Genomic DNA, 13743 nt, shown 5'->3' with positions numbered 1-13743 from the left:
TACATAGGTTACACATGAGGATATTGGCCATAGATTACAACATTTCTTAATCCAAGAAAGAAATCAACAACGACTGAAAAGAAAAATAGTTATATACAAAAATTATCATATTCGTCATTATACTAATTAATGATTTAACTAAACCATCAATATTGTTTAACTAAAATTATTTATCCAGTCACAAAAAGGCTTCAAATTTTGCACATACAATATTCTTGCTGCTATACTGATATGTACAATAAAATGTTTCTTATATTGGTCTTCAATTTCTGATATCACATTTAAGAGGAATATTTCCGGATCTGAATGGTACTACACAATTCAATTTCTCTTGTAACAATATATATCATTTTCCAATATTTCTTTACTTTCCACATATCCACCACATATAATAAAGAATTCCCTCGAACTCTTTGCATATCTAACAGTTATTTGATGACCCAGGGTACATTTTTGCTACTTCCTCTGGAATTAAATATCATCTATAAAACAATTTATATAAATTCTCTTTAGAAGATACTGCTTTAATTATCTTACCACTTTAATTCTCTTAATATATGTGTTCCAACTTTGTTTTCATTTACACCAGCTTTGATTTGACATAATTAATGGAATACTCCCCACTTCTGAGGAGAAGTCAATCCATTAATATCTACAAAAAAATTTCCACTTGTTATTCAGCCATTTTCACTTCCTGTCTTAGTATTTTCTTTGTTCTCTGTCTTGTTGATATTTTCCTTCTTACTCCTCCCACTCCTTCTTCTTCCTCTTAATTCTCTTATATTTCTTGATCCCTCTCTTTTCTTCTTCTTTCTCCATTTTATTCTTTTTGAATTTAATCCAAAGATTATTCGTCTTGAAAGGACGTGCTTTCTCTGAGAGTTCCCTCTTTTTTCTTCCTGAAAATTCTAATAACAAATGCTGCTTTTTCCATCTCCTGTCTCATTACAAAAATCTCCAATACTTTAGTTTCATCTGACGTTTGGGCCATTCTTTTTTCCATCCCCTCCATACTTTTCTTTGTTTGTCTGTTTGTCAGGGAGGAATTTATTTGCCTCATTTGTTCAGATAGTTTTCCAACCTCTTCCTTCATTTCACTTCTGAATTCTCACAACATCCATCCATTAATGAGGTCTGGCTTTTGCTAACTTCCTTTAAATTTTTTGATGTCATTCTTATCAGTATCAAATCAAGCCGATATAACGCTGGAGTTAAAGGCTTTGTTCGCTTTCATGGCCGTGGGGGGGGGGGGCTTTGTTCGCTTTTTATCTAGGCCGTGGGGGGGGGGAGTCCTCAGCTGTCCGAATCGTCTCCGAAGATGGCGTCCGGGATATGATGCGATTCAGCACAGAGCAATCGGGGAAAATATCTCTGAAACCGCCGTCTCAAGGAACTGCCCCGTTCAAGTTCTCAGTCTTCATTCCTTCTACTTGGCAACGAAGAGTACCTCATTGTTGAGGTCCTTGGAAAACACATTGGAACTATTTAGCAGTTCCCCCCCCCCCCCCGGAGCCCTCCAAGGTTCCCTGCTACTTCACTGAGTGTTAACTCTGCCCCCCCCCCACTGTGTGTGTGTATAGATTGGTGAACTAGACAACTGAGAGGATCTGAAGTTGAGCTCTTGGTGCAGAGCAGTGCCACATCGTGAATCTTTGAGCCTAATCCTATGCATATCTACTTAGAAGTAAGTTCCATTGTAGTCAATGGGGCTTATTCTCAGATAAGTGTGGATAGGATTGCAGCCTTAGTGTTTCAGCAATTCTGAGCTGGTTTGTAGTGACTTAAGAGCAATGTCATAATATTCCAGAACTACATGGATGAACTTTGAGTGTAGGACCCAATCCCAGGTGAATTGTCTTCAACACACACCGTTTTTCTTCAGCTCCAAAAAGTACAAAGGCAGCAAATTGTGTATTGCGCATAGACTCTTTTCTCAGGATATACATATGTTTATAGTTTGACAGTCAATTTTTCAGAGAAGGCAGGAGGTATCCGATGCATATTCAGAGGGGGCTTGCTAAATTATCTGGAACAAACTGACATTAAGCTGTAGGCTCAGGCTGTGCAATATGTTAACTGCAGTGGGCTCAGACTAGATCAGCAGACAGCACTGAGCCACTTCAGGACTAGAAGAGAACTAAGGCCATCAAATTCCCCTCTGTCTTCCCTCTGTATTAAGAGAAACCCGCTTCTGGTGCTAGCAGAAGGTTACAATGGCAATGTTCTGCACTGAGCCCCTCCTGGCTCCCTTTACTTTGCCCTGATGCAACAACTTTGCATTGGTTGCAACAACTGTCACCAGTGCTGAGGGTTCAGGGGTTAGCCCAGGCACATGGGCTATCAGAGGACCATGGTCCTTCAGCCACTGTCCAACTCCTAATGTAATCTTTGCCTGTTCTAAATGCTCATGGCAGATTACATAAGAAGGGAGTTTAAAAGGATCTCAGTGGGTCCCAATCCTATTGAAGACTTGTGCTACCAGAACTAGCGTTCTGACTGTGCAAGGTCCTTTACAGTGGCGTGAAAGCCAGGGTGCCATTGCGTGCTTCCAGGTCACTGTCACAAACAAGCACTGGCGAGAGGCATGCAACAGCGCTTCCAGGGGCCTCTGTTAACTCTGGTAAGTTGGCAGTGGTGGATTGTCATGGTCGAGGAGGGTGGGCGAGATTTGAGGCGAAGGGAAGGCGGGGGGAAGGATTGCAGAAGCACTGGTATGTGCCAGATCTTACCCCCTCTTTTCCAAGTCGCCCTGCCCCCTTTTCTCTCCTTCGACTTAAGACAGTAAAATGCCAGCTGGCTTGGGTCTGAGGAAACCTGTTGGTGACTGGGAAGCCTACCAGGGGTTAAGTAAAAAATATTTTTTACTTACCTCCTGTTGGCTGTCCAACCAACGTGTATCAGCGCCAAGGGTGAGGAATTAGAATTGAGCAGTAGATCCTCTTGAGAAAAGGTGTCCAATATCTTTACTCTTAAGGACCACTCGTTTGGCCAGAAAAATCCATTTCTCAAAGCTAGCGGCAAACAGTGGAAGGAAAAATCATCCTCCCCGATCTGTCTTCTTTCCTGGGTCCTCCACCTCAACCTTGGATGTTGTGGTTCCTGCGCAGTGACTTCTCTGCATATGCCCAAGGATGTGCGTGGGGTGGGGTGGGGCTGTGGTGGTGACTGCAGATGATAGCTGGCTATTTGGGAAGCCATTAGCAGATGTAGTTAATAACGGCCATAACATTTCATACAAAACTTGTAAGAGACATCGTATTAACAGTTAGACGTAACCCTACAAGTTATCCTGTTCCTAACAAAAAGAAATATAATAGTTTTCTGTGGAAGTTTTTTGTTTTCAAGATTTGATTTTTTTTTTTTTACCTTTTATTGGAGATCTAATGTGTGACTTTTTAATGTTATGAATTTCGTCATGCTGCATTTCCTTTCCATAGGCAATTACTGAATATTTTAAAGAGTCCTTGTCATACAGTCTGTGGCTAATCTGTTATTTTCAAAGTCCCTCTTGCAAGGGAAAAAAAAAGTCCTTCATACTTAGAGGTGGCTGGTATTTAAACACTATTTTTTTCGTTTGAACTTGGTAAGTCTTGACAGTTTAAATAGAGATAGAAACATTTGGGTCTTCTTTTCTCTTCAAAATACCTAATCTAGGAAGTTTGGTGCTCTTCAGAGGAGGAGAGAAGGAAACTCACAGAATATACATTGATTTCTTTTCTGGGCATCTGACTTCAGTTTTTTCCTCTTCTCTCTCTCTCTCTCTCTCTCTCTCTCTCTTTATATCAAGCTGACAATCACTTTGATCTTAAAAGCAAGCAGGGAGGCCTTTTCAGTTATCTGATATGAAATAAAGGTGGAAGTGGACGAGAGGGGCTCTGAACAGCAATTTCATGCTGTGATAAGAGATAGCAAATTATCACCCATATCTTAGGAAAATGGATCTTAATAATTGCTAAGGGAGGTAGCGGGAGAAAAGTAAAAGTTGGCAATCTGTCTCCATGGATCTTGCTGGTCATTTTAAGATCCCCAGCACATGACACCTATCAGGGATGGGTAATCAAGATATGATGGGCAATTGATTTTGAGCACAAACTTTACTGTGAGTTTTGGAGCTGGTAAAATGCTATCGACAAATACCATAGACTGACTCCCTAAGGACCCACCCTAGGTGTCATCGAAAAGCAAGGTCAAGCATGCCTATTATTCAGAATTCTCCTATGGACAAGGATCTGTGGGGTGCTTCACATATTCTATAGCTGGAAATATGTTTGCCACTGCCAGTAGGTATAGCTGGGAGCTTCAGCCAATACTGGCTCCCTGACACATGTAACTGTATAACACTGCACATGTTTGCCTGCCTGCCTGCATTGCATGTCTACATTACAGCCACAAGCTCACGTGCAGCAAAACATGTGTACGTGCAGCAAAACGTATGGTAATTCAATGGGATCGTACCTATCTGCCCCTCCCTCCTGCTTGCATAGATTTCCCATAACATGAGCATAGAGTGTGTGTATCCAGTGCTATGCTATACCAGTAACGTGCAATCTTTATCCCACTGAACATTGATTTGGATGATTAGCAGGAATGAGAACCTCATGCCATGGCTAGACTTGAGTCGAGTCCTGAGTCTTAATGAGTGCCTTTTGCTGACTCACCCCCCAAAATTCCTTAGTCATTTATGTCTTTTATGTCTCACACACACCAGGGCATGGACTGAAAGGGACTGGGAAGCGTCTGAGCTCGGCGAGGTGGGAGGGGGCGGGATGGGCAGCTGGAGGGATAAAAGCAGCAAGTGTGAAAAGGGTCATGCAGCAGCAGCTGGGAGGTTTATATTAAGAGTACGACCCAATCCTTTGCAGCTCTACTCAAAAGTAGTCCCACAGCCTCTCATTCAATGAGGCAACTTCTTTCTCCCAGGTAACAACAGCCAGAGCCATGAGGAACCGCTTCCTGGCTTCCCCGTCTCCTTTTTCCCCTTCCAATCCTAAGGCAAGAACCACCTTGGGCTCCTCCTTCTGCCCTCCTTTGTCCGGGGGGGGGGGGAAACACCATTAGTCCTTTGTCCAATTGTCATTGGTTCCTTCAGAGATGGACAAGAGAGCCCATTCCTGCCTTCCTCTCCCCACCTCCTGCTCAATGCAAAACATTAACCCCTCCTTGCCCCCAGCTGGAACTTTTCTGCTGCTGCTGCTCAGTGGTCTGAATTATGGCCCCACAAAGTGTTTCACACACCAAAAAAGTAAGCAAGCACAGCCAGACACAGACAGTCTTGAGTCTGCACACATGGGGTCTCATTTCTAAGTCAGTGGCACAAACCCAAGTTAGTGCCTGAGTCAGTGACAAGCCTGACTTGAGTGTACATGAGTCAGCAAAAAACACGTGTTTTTGCAACTCAGACTCGAGTCACCAGACTCGAGTTCCCACCGCTGGGAATTAGGGGTAGCACATGTGTGTAGCATTCTTCCTAGATGCATCCTGTGTCCCTCTTATAGCAAACACGTGGAGAACTTGTATGTAGGAAGTTACTGTGTTCAAGAGACAGCTCAGAATCTTCTTCCTGACATGCTGATTTGCCAGGTGTGGGGAGATCTGTAGTGTGCAAAGTAGCCTCTGGATGTGCTAGGCTCCAGCAGTCCTAGCACAAGCTGCAAAGCAGAAGAAACAGACTGGCCTCCTATGCTTTCCTGGGATCTGAAGGTGCACTGATCAGGACAGACGCAGCTCCTTGGAAGCATAGCAGAGTGTGAATGATTTTGCTAAGTCAGTGCACTCTCCACCAGGGCTGTTGCTTCTTCTTTTTTCTGTTCACAGAGGGGAGTAAATGAAATGGACCATGGAAATTAGAAGTGGAAAAGACAGCGATGTCATCATGTCTTATCCTCTGCCAGTGCTCGATTGCTCCCCATAGTGCATTCTTGAGGGCCTTCCTTTTCCTAATCGAGATTTAAATGGACCAGTTAGCCACGGGGCTTTCAAAGCTTCCTCTGGGACACTCTTCCATTCTAAATCGTCTTTGTTGTTAGCAATAATTGTCTCTTGTTGTTCAACTCTATTTTCCTGTCTTCAATTTTATTTAAACACATTTTGCCATAACACCCTGTGCCACCCAAGGCCATACCTCCCCTCCTCTGGGGGCTATACCTTTCTGATATTTATAGGCTCGTTTCCTATTCCCTTGTCAATTAGCAACGCTATACGTATCTAATTGTTTTAATTGCGCCTTTTGAGTCGTTTTTCCACTTGAAAATGCTGAGTCAGTTCTGTTGCCACTCTGATGTACATCCAGTCTATCAGCACTGGCTCCCTGATGTTCCGTGACCCTGAGCTAGCTAATCCTAATTAGGAATGACACTGGCCAACCAGGCTGGCATCATAAATGGAGGGAAAGTAGGGTGCAGATTTTTTAAACTCTCTGTGATATGACCAGAACTAGTTCACCTGAGGTAACCCCTCAGTCCCTAGGAGTCTTTTGCGTGAGCCCAGTCCCCCTCCCTTCAATTGCTGGGTTTCAGGACCCAAAGTCCCAGGGCCAAAAGTTTCACGGTTATAGACTTCTTTCTGTGGTACTCTGGGGGAAAGAAATAAACTCTTAGGGCAAAGGGCATCAAGGAAGATCATGGGGGCTGATATTGTACATTTGGTTGAGAACCTCTTCTGTTCACTTTCTCATCAGCACTGGACAACGCACTTCCCCAGTACTAGCGTATTTGTTATTCTTAAGGCATCCTGGGACTCTGTTGGCCTTTCAAGGCTTCATAAGGTGCATGTTTTCTCTGCATGTGAGCACCTGCATCGCACCACCACCACCACCACACATACACACACACAGAGAGAGAGAGTGAGATGCTCTAAAATAGTCCTCCTTTCTTGTTTTCAGACAATATATGGTGACCACAGAAAAACAGAGAGCACACAAAGCCTGGATTACATTCTGTGGCTCTCAAATGTGCAGCAGAGAGAATGTATTAATATGGCAGTTAATTAAGTGCACTCAGGTGTAGCTTCTGCACTTTACAGTGCCACTTGTGGTTGCATGCAGGCTAGCCAGTGGCAAAGACAGATGCTGGCAGAAACATGAGATCGCATTCATGGAAAGGTGCTCCCCACAGAGGAAGTGCCACAGGGAAAAAGCAATCATCAAGTCGAAATGAAATGTTCTGTGATGGCTTGATGGATGGGGCTTAGGCTGCCATCCTAAACATGTTCAACTGAAATATTAATGGGTCCTCTTTCTGAACAAACGGGGCTTGAAGATTGGGAATCTTTCTCAGCATACCCCCAAAATAGCATCCCTTTCTTGTTTTGATAGGCTCAGCAGCAGATATTTTGACTGATGCAGTATGGTTGCTATGGAAAAGCACACTAGAGGAGTAGCTCAAATTGTCCTCCAGGGTGGCTGTCTAGCCTTTGCAAGAAGTTTGGTCCCTAAACCGAAGCCTGTTCCACTGGGTATAGGACGAATACAATAACCAAGGGTGAGACTGGAGGTTTATTAAACTAGGAATCCAGATACACACACATACAGTTGATTGATTTGTTAAATGGAAAACAAAGAACGAACATGAAATTATTGCTTACCAGCTAGATATGAACCAGCACTGAAAATTACTTGAAATTGTATCCCATGAATAATTCACACAGATTACTTTAAACTATCATTTTTCTAGCTCTCCTATCTTTGCTGTAGTGAGCAAGTGGTTCATGTCAGTCATCACCAACCTAATAAGAGTTGGGATTTTTAAAAATATATTAATCAAGCCTGATTTGTACAATTTCTTTGGACTTGCAAGCTTCATTGGAAGTTGATCAGATTTGTGTGTGTGTGTGTGTGTGTGTGTGTGTGTGTGTGTGTGTGTGTGTAAGGAATATATACAGTTTGGACTGTATGGCATCCGTCACACACAAAATTTTGTGCAAGGAATTTGAAATTCTACAACTTTTTGGTGCTTTATACCCATAACCTGCACTCTTCCAAGCTTTCCTACAGTCATGAGATCTAGAAACTTGCTTTTTCAATAAATGAACCCTGAGATTATTGGGGTACCAAATGTTTTGCCTCACAAGAAATTCTGCACTTGTCCTGTACGGTCTGCCTCTTCACATGTTATAATTAGATAGCAACATCTGTAGCTTGTTAGTTATTTCTTGCTGATACTTTCCCCCTTAGAAATTCTATGAACACTTCCTTGGGATTAAGTTCCATCAAACATACTGGGACTTAGTTCTGAGTAAACATGCTAGCATTGGGATCTTACATAGTTTATGTAATTCTCCTATGTACCCAAAGTCTCTTCCAAGGTGAAAATTAGGAGTTCTGCTACCCATCTTAACAAATACTTTGTGTAATGTATTAGTAAGGCATGGGGATGCAAACTACAGGCGTGACCCCTTATCCATGGGAGTTCTGTTCCCTCTGGGGCTCCCCTGGGCCTCCCAGTGCCATTATAAGGAATTTTAAATGTCACTTCTGGTTTCTCTGTGAAACCCAAAGTCACATGTTTTGAGCTCTATAGCTCAGTCTGAGCCTGGCAGAGGCCGTGGGGGGCTGTATGCAGGGAGCCCCACAGACCCAATCGGTGGATAACTGAATCCACAGATATGGGGGCCCCCTTGTGGTTTACTTCTGTAGGAGTGTCTGAGCATCTTTGTTTCACAGATCACTTTAACTGGCAGAAGGAAAGGTAGCAGAATTTCATCTTTCAAGAGAGCAAATTAGGTTACCCCTACTGATAACATTTGCATTGCTGATAATGGGTTATTTACAAGGCTGAAAACATTTGCATTGCTGATAAAGGTCTATTTGCAAAGCTGAGCTACAAGAAACTGAAAACATTTGCAATTTGCAAAAATATCCAGTGGGGTATTAAAGACAGCAAGATTTGGAATGACAAAATGCTTTGTCGAAAAATAAACTCAAGTCTTGAAATGTCAGCAGGTCTGGGATTGCTTTCCAAATCAGTCAAACTCAGAAGAGGAATAGGTTCTCAAGAGCTAGAACTTAGATGACCTGCATGATGAACCACACTACCCATTTGGGGTTATCCATTTTGCCCACCAAAAGCATGTCAAAGGATCAGACCAGATATGGTACTGAAGTCATTCTTTGGATCGGTGATTTTTTTTCTCTCTTCGCTTAAAGAGCACATGTGAGGGAACCTGATCAGGTATGGACGTGGACTGTGGCATATGTGTGAGTTCTGGTTAACCCACAAGAGTTCTGATCAATTATTATCACACATTATCTTGCCACAGTGCAGTTCATTAAGTTCTAGCTCTCAAGAACATTGGTTTTTCCTGATTTGTTTCTTTGTTTGTTTGTAAGGCTCTGATTGGTCATTGGTGGTTGCCACTGAACTTCATAGGTCTTTCCTGACTCCACTGTTGATCATTTCCAGGGCTGCAGTTTTGCTTGGATCTCCTGAGTGCATTAATTATCCTTACAGATAAAAATGAAAATTAGTGAATAAATTGCCACTGAGTATGCAGACAAGCAGATTCAGGTTCTGCTCCTTTCGGTTTTGGAAAAGTATAACATTATATGGAACGATTTCATGCAGCCAACTCTTATTTTGATGATAAAAATTCTTGTAATTCACATATAAGACCCAGCAAGCTCTGATCCTTGCCCTCCAAGTTTTTCTCAGGCAGGAGAAATTCTTAGATATTTGCTAATGACCATGGGAAATATAAGTAAATATTGTTTTGCAAATATTGCAGTTATCCCATTTTTATTTTCACCCACAGAATGGTCCATGAAAGACCTTGATCCATACAGTAATGTAGCTAGAGCAGCCATTTTCAACCACTGTGAAATGGCACACTGGTGTGCCACAAATGGTCTGCAGGTGTGCCACAGGAGTTTGGGAGAAGGTCATTTCTTAGTTGGGACATTAGGGGATGTGAGCCCCCACCAACAGCATGGTGTGCCTTGTCAATTGTCAAAAGATTGTTGGTGTGCCTTGACAATTTTAGGACCTTGTCAGTGTGCCACAAGACGAAAAAGGTTGAAAATCGCTGAGCTAGAGGGGTAGCACAACAGTAAGTATTGCAGGTACCCCTAAGTGCCATGCAAGTGGCCCCTCCCACTTAATCATCAGAGCCATTCTATGCAGCTGCTTGGAATGGCTCTGCCAGCAGGTAGGGACCACTTACACAGCATGCTGGGAGTCATGCAATACTGTTGTGCTTCCCCTCTAGTTACACTGCTGAGTTCATATGTTCTCTTTTTTAGCAAGCAACATCTTAGCTCTGTGGAGACATTCAGAGTAGAGGGGGATTGGTACCACAGACAGTGTTCCACCTCTTAACCTCCATCTAGATCAGGGGTGCTCAATAGGTGCTCAAGCTACCAGTCGATCGCGAGGCAAAATGCGTCGATCGCAGGCTTCTCTCCCGTCCACGCATCCCTAGGAGTGAGCCCCTGGCAGGCTTGTGAGCCCAGGGAGTGAGCCTAGGGAGGGAGCCCAGGGAGCCCAGGGAGTGAGCACCTGGCAGGCTCCTCCCTGGGAGAGGAGCCGCTGGCAGGCTTCTTTCCCGTCCACGGATCCCTGGGAGTGAGCCCCATTGACTCTACTGGGGCTGACTTACCTTTCCTCTGTTTTTGCACTGGCATGTATGGAGATCTGCCCCCCCAACTTCCATCTGTTGGTTCTGTGTGCAAGGGGTTTTGCACAGGTCTTGCTGTGATGTCTATACAGAGATCTTCCCTCCCCCACACCTTTCCCCTGTTTTTGCACTGGTCTGTATAGAGATCTGTTCCCCCCCCCCACTTGTATTGGAATCGAGGAAGATCTGGTGAGGAGGTAGATGTGGTGTCAGCAGTGGCCCCTTTAAGGCCTGGGCATCCAGCAGAGTGTGCTGCACAGCTGCAGCCACTTGAAGGCAATAGGGCACTCAGTGATATAAGAGCACCTGAGGCAGGAAGGGCTCCACTTATTTATGTGAGTCAGCCTTTTCCTACATGAAGATCATTAAGTTCCACCATGACTGATGAACATTTGGAAGTGTGCTTGAGGCTGGCTGTCAGCAGCTACTGTCGGACTATGCATCCTTGGCTGATTCACTTCAGTGCAAGTCATCAAAGTAATCTCAAGTAATTACAAAAAATGTTTATAGTTAATTATGTTATGTTGTGCAATATTGGCTCAATCGGTTATGCAAGGTACACCAACATACATTGTACACATAAATGTTATATGTTATGATGGCGCAAACATTGTAAAAAAACTCTGGTAGATCTCCGGGCCTTGCTGGGTTTCAAAGTAGCTCTCGAGCCAAAAAAGTGTGAGCACCCCTGATCTAGATGTCTACATAGACCTTATTCACACCCGCTGTTTTCCCCATTTCCCCCCAAACCAGTCACAGTTCTAGGTGCTGCTTTTTTTTTTTTACCTCTACAGCCTTATGCCTAGGACCCTTGTCTGCCTTGGACAAGGGAGTACCTTCTCCCTGGAGTTTGATCACATTCTCTTAAGACTGTTGCAAATACCTAAGGGCCCTGACTGCCTTCTGACTTGAGCCTGACAGTTGGGACAAACTACAGTTGCAGATAGTTTATATAGCTACAAGTGATTCTCAGGATGTGTGAGTCCCACAAATGTATAGCGATAGGTATAAGGTGTAGTCACTCATTTCTTTTTTTTTAAAGGTGTGCTCACTCATTTCATTCACTCTTTAATGTTGTTGGTTATTATTATCATGAGCACTATCCATATATGTGATACTTTAGAAAGAATGAGTGGACAGGTCTTTGCCCTGAAAGGCTTACAGTCTAGAAAAGGCTTGCAATCTAGAAAAGCAATCAAGAAAAGGAAGATGACAGCGGAAGGGGAAGATAAGGTTGCTGGGGTAAACAGGGAAAAAATATGACATTATTTACATTGCCCATTATACATACTTTGGCTTAATTACAATAGCAAATAGTGCTGGAGGTTGTGCCTTCACAGATAAGGTGGATTTTGAGAAATTCGAATGTAGCAAGAGAGAAAATATAACAAAAGTTCTTTTGGGAAGCAGATCTAGGCATAAAGGGAAGCAAAAATCAGATCTACCGAGTCTCTGCCAATGCCATCCTTCCAGACTCCTAAAATGCTGTTCCACTGGCTACAGATTCCCTCTTGTTTTTCTTTTACCCTCAGCTACCATTTTCTTGATCAGTCTTGCAGAAAGTCAGGTGCCCAATAACTACTGGTGTCTACAAAATCAGGCCTTGCAGTTGGCATTTGGGATGCAGAAAGAGTAAAAAAAAAAAGCAGGCTTTGCCACCAGAAAATCTTACTGGCGCATAAGGTTTTCAAATCAAAATTGCATCCCTATTCCTAACAACACTCCTGGGCAAATGCAAGTCTTATTATTACATTATTTATCTTATTTATTTATTTTTTCACATTTTAATGCTGCCCTTGCCCCAAGGAGCTCAGGGTGTGTACATAGTTCCTCCCTTCCTTTTATCCTCACGACAACCTTGCGAGGTAGGTGAGGCTGAGAGAGAATGACGGACCCAGGGTCACCCAGGAAGTTTCGTGGCTGAGCAGGGATTTGAACCTGGCTCTTCCAGGACTAAGTTGAACTTCCAAACCAATACACCATCCAGGCTCTTAAATGACCATATGTAGGTAAATCACCAAAAGTGTCTATGAAAGAGTAGTGAATGATTGGACAGGTGAGTTGAGGACAGTGGAGTTGCAGAGGGGTCAGTCCCTAAGAGTATGTATATAAATATGTCCTTCTAAGCTACCAGAACAAGTAATTGAGTAAGAGGCTGATGGGAGACAAAAGAGAGCTGAAAGGAAGGTCTCTATGACTTTGAAGAAGCGAAGCTCTAAGATGTGCTTGTTTTTATTATTTAGCACTTCCTGTGCCACAAAAATGAAAGCTCACATTAGAGGGAAGAGTGTGTTTCTGTCACAAAAAGAGAGCAACAATGACAACAAACACCACTCGGGTGCTATTTCTCAGTCCTGCAGGAGAATCTTTGATTACCTTCATACAGGATGTGCCTCTCTTGTGATGTTGTTATTGATTTAACAAGTGAACTTTCTGGCTGGCTTTTATCTGGAATTAGCGGTCCAGGCTGAAAGGGAAGCTGCATTATTCCAGTAGCACAGAGAGGCGAGATGGCTGCATATTCCAGGAGCCGTACAATCAGCCTATTAGGGCTCTCTTTTCCCCTGCCGCATGAAAGTGTGATCTGGGAGGACTCGAGCCATTACTATGCCTCATTGCCAGGCAGTTCTCAAACCGCCTTGTGTGTATGTGGGGTTCTTTGGTTTTTGTTCTTTTGTCTTCCTACAGGTTTGGACACCCGGCAGGCTCAGGTGATTGTGCTGACATCGGGCACCAAATGCATAAACGGAGAATACATCAACGACCAAGGACTGGTGGTCAATGATTGTCATGCAGAAATTGTGGCCAGGAGGGCCTTCACTTACTTCCTTTATTCACAGCTGGAGCTACACTTGAGGTAAAGTAATTCAGAGAACTTTTGTAAAATAATGCACATTGGGGCAAAAAACCGAAATCTCACTCAGTCTAGAACAGGGGTCTCCAAACCCCGGCCCGGGTGCCAGATGAGGCTCGCAGCAAGCCTCTTTCCAGCCCGCGGCCAACCTCTTGTCCCCTGAAAGCCTCTGGCCCACTCAACTGAACATGACCAGAACTGTGCTCTGATTGTGTCTGGAAGATGTTCTGAGGGCCAGAGAGGTTGAATGAATGAGCCCATTCATTCATTTATTCACTCAT

The 13743-nt window shown here is 43.5% G+C and overlaps 1 protein-coding gene across 2 annotated transcripts in view; it reads left to right on the top strand.

The window, feature by feature from the left end:
• ADARB2 (adenosine deaminase RNA specific B2 (inactive)) overlaps nucleotides 1-13743 on the top strand; it is a 132271-nt gene that overhangs the window by 70143 nt on the left and 48385 nt on the right. For both annotated transcript variants that reach the window (XM_066628650.1, XM_066628649.1), the window contains exon 4: nucleotides 13297-13465. In XM_066628650.1, coding sequence (XP_066484747.1) covers nucleotides 13297-13465 — 169 coding nt within the window. The remainder of the gene's footprint in view (nucleotides 1-13296; nucleotides 13466-13743) is intronic.

This window comes from Tiliqua scincoides, chromosome 5, assembly GCF_035046505.1.
Source record: "Tiliqua scincoides isolate rTilSci1 chromosome 5, rTilSci1.hap2, whole genome shotgun sequence".
Taxonomy (NCBI): domain Eukaryota; kingdom Metazoa; phylum Chordata; class Lepidosauria; order Squamata; family Scincidae; genus Tiliqua; species Tiliqua scincoides.
Note: the sequence above shows the minus strand (reverse complement) of the source record. Positions and strands in the feature narration are given on the sequence as shown.